This window comes from Atta colombica, unplaced genomic scaffold, assembly GCF_001594045.1.
Source record: "Atta colombica isolate Treedump-2 unplaced genomic scaffold, Acol1.0 scaffold1, whole genome shotgun sequence".
Lineage (NCBI taxonomy): Eukaryota > Metazoa > Arthropoda > Insecta > Hymenoptera > Formicidae > Atta > Atta colombica.
In genome coordinates, this window is record NW_017259183.1 from 2,476,907 (window position 1) to 2,482,335 (window position 5,429).

Here is a 5,429-nt window from a genome sequence, read left to right on the forward strand (position 1 = left end):
TCGCACGCAGTATAACACGATAATACTAAATGCTGAAATATGCAAATTTTCAAATGCAGTCGATTTTATGTAAAAATTTTATTTATCCCGCTGTGCTTTTGCATTAAAAGCTACGTGATATCGAAGCAGCTTCTGAATGAATCATTAAGATGTCTATTGAGAAAACAAGCTTAACAAATATTTTATCAATATATTGTCGCTTATCGTTATCGTCTTTTTAATATCGAACTTGATTCATTACTGCGTTTCTCGTGGCATATCGTTGCGTCTCATGTACTCATAGATTTACGCGTAATCTTGGTATCTTGGATTAAAAACATTTTCCATTCTGATAAAATCGATATCTCAATATGACCGATAGATACTATATATATCTTATTTCTATTTATTTTTAATCGATAAATATGTATTGTTTTCATCGGAAATGTATTAATTATTTTTGAATCCTCAAATAACTTTTCAGATGCAGATTAAACTCTAAAATGAGAAGTTTTATTTTACTTTTTGAACGATAAATATTACTTTTCTAATAAGCTACATTTGATAGATGCGCCATTTATGTTTCTATTATACACAGCTTAAGCTGTGTTTCAAAATTTACTGCCAATTTTACTGAAAATTTACGTCACATGCACCATAGATTTTTAGTTACTGGTAAGTAAATTTTGGAACACAGCCTTAATTTTAATTCTTAAACAAGATGCATTTTATTAGATCAGTGTGAGTTATTCTTAATTAGCAATTATTTTGTCCCATTTGCTCTTCTGGTAAACTCGATTTGCCATGCATCATGATAGCAAATATGCCGTTTGAATAAAACGCTTATTGTAATTCTCTGATAATCCCAATAAGCGCATTTGGCGATTTATGCAATTCTCTCTATGACTGCGTAACATTTAATTAAATACTTCACATCGTTAAAAGAAAGAATTCTTCATCCTCTCGATATACATTACTTATAAATAACTGATTACTTTTAATTGCAACAAATAGTAATGACTTTTTGATTTCGTTCTTTAGGAGGCTCCTTTTCGTATCCTCTAGTTTTATTAATCTTTCACGTTTCATCTTTCAAATAGATTATACATTTTTGCCTGGTATAATATCGGCTCCTTTCTTTCAACAAATTTTTATCGAATTAGCCATACAAAGTGCGCGGCGACGATTTTTATCTATATCATGTTTACAAGACATGATAGCGGTGAAAGGTCACGCTGATTTTCGAAATTAACAATTATTGAGATAATTAAAGGATTCTTCATATTAAAATTAAATATCTAGCTCAGACCAATAAGTAGGCGTTATTTGTTACACAATAAGAATATTATGTAATATATTTATTATTTATTGAATTGGCACCGTGATCTTGTTGAAAAAATGAAAATAATTATAATATAAAACGAAAATAAAAAAAAATAATTATTATAATATGAAATGAAAATAATTATAATTTAATATATTATCCATACTCATGATTTATTTTTATATTTTTATTTAAAATAGTATATGCGCGTGTATTGTGTGATTGTTTATCAATCCTGTGTGTTATGGAAAAAAAAATGGAAGAATTTCAATTGGCTACATAATGAATGTAAATCATATTATTAATTATTGTCACACATAGGATAAAATATACATAAAAATAAAAAATTGTGACGTAGCAACGTTACGGATGCATCATATTTTTTTTTTTTGGCAGCTGTTATTGCCGTATATTTTATATTTGTTTACTGATAATAAAAATTAATAATGTCATGGTGGTGAGAGAGTGAAGGACAATCCAATTGTTCTTGTGAATTTAATTCCTTGACTTTTTTCACGTATATTTCTATTTCTTCTGAAATAAATAATCGATCGAGGATAAAACAAGTAATCTTTTAATTCTTAAATTCCTCTCTCTTTTAAATTGAATTAATATTAGACATAAATCAAATTATTTGTTTCTTAATCGTTAGTCAACATGAAATGTATTTATTGTGAACATTCACTCATGTCGTCAAAACTACGCATGTAACTCTCTCTCATTCAAAACAATTACAATCTGCTTTTTAACGTCAGTCAAGGAAGCGCGTGATGCATTGTATAATGTTTATCTCATTCTCATAATCAGTTATCATATTGCACTCATTTGTACTTGTCTAAATGGATGGAGATTGTTATGTTTCTAATTCTGGCTGGTGTAACGTACGATTTTCCATCTATTCCGGAATAGATACCACTTGACATCATTTCATTCTTTCCTCCGCGTTTTCGCAACGTTTCCACGTTTATTTATGGCAATCGATATCGAATTGGTTCATCTCCACGCGTCGTGCACAATTAAGAATGATCGTCGAATGTGTAAATTGTAGACTAATGCTCTGTGCATTTTCTTGTAATATACAATACGTGTATATTTAATTACATTGTTGCGATACGTAATGTGGTAAACACAACTGCAACACCATTCGCGATGTATTATATTTCTCTCTTTGATATTGATGAAGAAAAAAGCTCTCGGAGGCGAATATGTAATCGTGTCACGGGATCGTATCGGTGTAACTCGATTATGAGGCTTCATGGCGGGAAAGAATACGGGCGATAAAACCGCGGAACCACGAGTGTATCCCAGGCTTGTCTCACGTCGATTGTAATGTCGGGTATATACAATACAAGCATGAGTTCGCGCTGTTGTTATTTCGATCTCTCGCGCTTTCCTTCTTGCTTTTAGAATAATACGAAAATAATCCCGATTGACGTAATTTCGGTTTCTTGGTAGGATGATGAAACTTGGTGTAATCTCCAGTAAACTGACTGACGGCAGCGATAACGCGACCGTGATTATTATTATTAATTTTTTCGCCCATTCATTGACTTTAATAGACTACATTTATACCCTTGATCGGGTTTAATAACGTCGTAGTTATGGAACTGGCCAATCACAGTCGTTCCATTCTTCCGAGGAACAGCTATGATTGGCCATCATAACTACGGATGTTATTAAATCCGATTAAGCGTGTAACAGAGGTATAATAGATTTTCTTCTATTCGTCTAAACGATGGATGGCACGCGGTCCATCTAATGCAATGCAGCGAGATCGATAACGCGTAAACAACGCGGTGTTTCTCTCGTCCACGGTAATGGTAGATCATAAATTCTTTGTTAAACGAGAATAAAACGAATAAATAAAACGAGAAATAGCAAGCGCGAGCCCTTTGGGGGGATTATTGATCATCGGTAGCGGAACAATAATTTCAGAATTGTTTCCGCATTTGGATCTCAGTACCGACTAATGCAGGCAGATATAAATAAAGCGCAACACACCGTTTTTTCTAGACGGATCAACATAATTCAGATCAATAATAAGTGCAAACTTACTTACGGACTCTTAAATGACATACAAATAAATAAAAGTAGGCTAAGAGAGTCAGCTATCAATAAACTTTTGTATCTACAATGCTGAGGAGGATTCCAAAGAGAATTGAAAGGTTCAAATAAAAAAGACATCATTCCACAACTGCATCAGAGTATTAAATTATTTTATAATAATCTGCGCCGACTCTCATTAGCCTACTTTTATTTGCACTGATTCTCATTAGCTTGCTTTTATCTGCTCTGACTCTTATTAGCCTACTTTTATTTACTTGTATGTTATTTATAATTCAAATCTGCGTAGATTTTTGGAGGTCGATGAACTCTGTGAACTATGGTCCAGTCGCCTGTCGCAGTTCTCTTCATCAGTCATCTTCTTCGTGACGTCTTCTTCTCCTTCTTTTCCTCCCCTTTACTTCACTTTGTATATGTGTATCGAAAAACGATCACGCTTGCGAGGCGCCTAGCACTTTTTTGTAGGCGCCTCGCTCGCTCTGATAACATGGCAGACGATAACGTTCGGGCTAATCCGAACCAATAAATGCTGGGACTTTGCACTCATCTGGCGCACATTGTCCGTCACGATCGTTCCTTTACGGCCACGATTCACAAATTCCTATTCAATCGCGTTGCATCATCACGAAATCACGAGAAGTTTTCGACGTTTCGTTAAAGTAACGGAACAAAAAATAGAAGAAGCGCGAGAAGACTAGAGATTGTATAATTATCTTTACGATTACAAATTGGGGCACGACACATATATAGATATGTCACCGCGGTAGCGAAAGACGTTTTGCATTGTGTCTAATATTTTTCTTTTGCCGCCATTTCTTTTGCGAAATGGTCTCAGAAATATTATGTGGCTAAGATTCGTGGTGTAGTGTTACGAAAAATTCAATCGGACGTCGTGCGTGTTACGGAAGGGTAAATAAATCTGTGGGACTCTCCGGTTGAGAGATTCTTGGAGATTGAATTAAATATGCTGGACCGAAACGTAGTGCTTGTGCTGCGCACGAGGCAGGAAAGAACCGAGAGGCGTTTGAGGCATAAAAAGGAAGCGAATCCACCGCCGATGGAGCCGCCCGCGCTTTTGATAAACAATAATCATCTGTACCTCGATCTTAACATGAATTTCAGCGAGAATTGCAAAGAGAAGGCAGCTAGAGCCGTGAGAAAGGTGGGTCTGATTTCTCCTCGTGCCACGTGCGAGTCGTGTAAATTTTAGTTGCGTTTCAAGATCCGCGTGAACCGGTTGTTAAATCGCGTTTATTAAAAACCCCTTTCACTGTCGACTGTGCGACTTGTGGACACCTCGACAAACGCATCGTAACGCGATTTCTCACGAAAACGTTGCCCTCGTTGTGTCAGATACATCTTTTCTCCACCGTAAGTTAGTATAGTTATTGAGAGATACTTTCACCGATTTACTTGGCTGGAACGCTATTATCGTATATAATGAGATCTGTCTTTGGTTGTGTATAGGACGTTACAATTAGATTAGATGTATAATTCGTTCACAAACTACCGGAACGTCAATTTTACTCCTGACGTAATACGTTACGTTCATGGGAAGTGACTTCTTCCTGCTAGCATTCTTTGCACAAATCGTGTGCGTGCTACAGAAACAATTTTAATTCTTATGAACAGGATCTTTGATTTATATCCTTCAATTTTTACCTATATCTGTTTTATTTTCTGATTTGATATTGCGAAAGATTCGCGATATAAAAGAAAGTCCAAAAGTAAAGGGATCTTTTAGAAAAAAGGATAAAACTTTGCTTACTCGATTTTATTAGAATTTACAGTCATTTCTAAGATGACATTTAATACTGCGTGATCTATAAGTTAATTCATAACTTAAATCTTATTATAATTATATAACTTTGTTTTGTTATCAATGTGAAATCGAACTCAAATGCTGATTAAGCACATCAAATGTAAAGATATTAATGTGGAAATTAGAAAGATTAATGTAGAAAAAGAACTGTAACCTTAAGGAAGAATTCACAAGATTTTCTTTCTCTTGTCCCTTCATTCTTTAATTTTTTTTTTTTTTTTTTTTTTTTTTTTTAAAGGG

General features: G+C 34.4%; 1 protein-coding gene across 3 annotated transcripts in view; it reads left to right on the top strand.

Annotated features, from left to right (window-relative positions):
* LOC108689123 (ras-related protein Rab-32) overlaps nucleotides 1-5,429 on the top strand; it is an 18,446-nt gene that overhangs the window by 3,155 nt on the left and 9,862 nt on the right. Inside the window, exon 1 of one of the 3 annotated variants that reach the window (XM_018195963.1) lies at nucleotides 3,917-4,529. The exons of the other annotated variants lie outside the window; for them this stretch is intronic. Within the exon in view, the coding sequence (XP_018051452.1) occupies nucleotides 4,332-4,529 (198 nt within the window). The 5' untranslated portion in view covers nucleotides 3,917-4,331. Of the gene's footprint in view, nucleotides 1-3,916; nucleotides 4,530-5,429 lie in introns of those variants that run through there. 3 annotated transcript variants of the gene reach the window in all.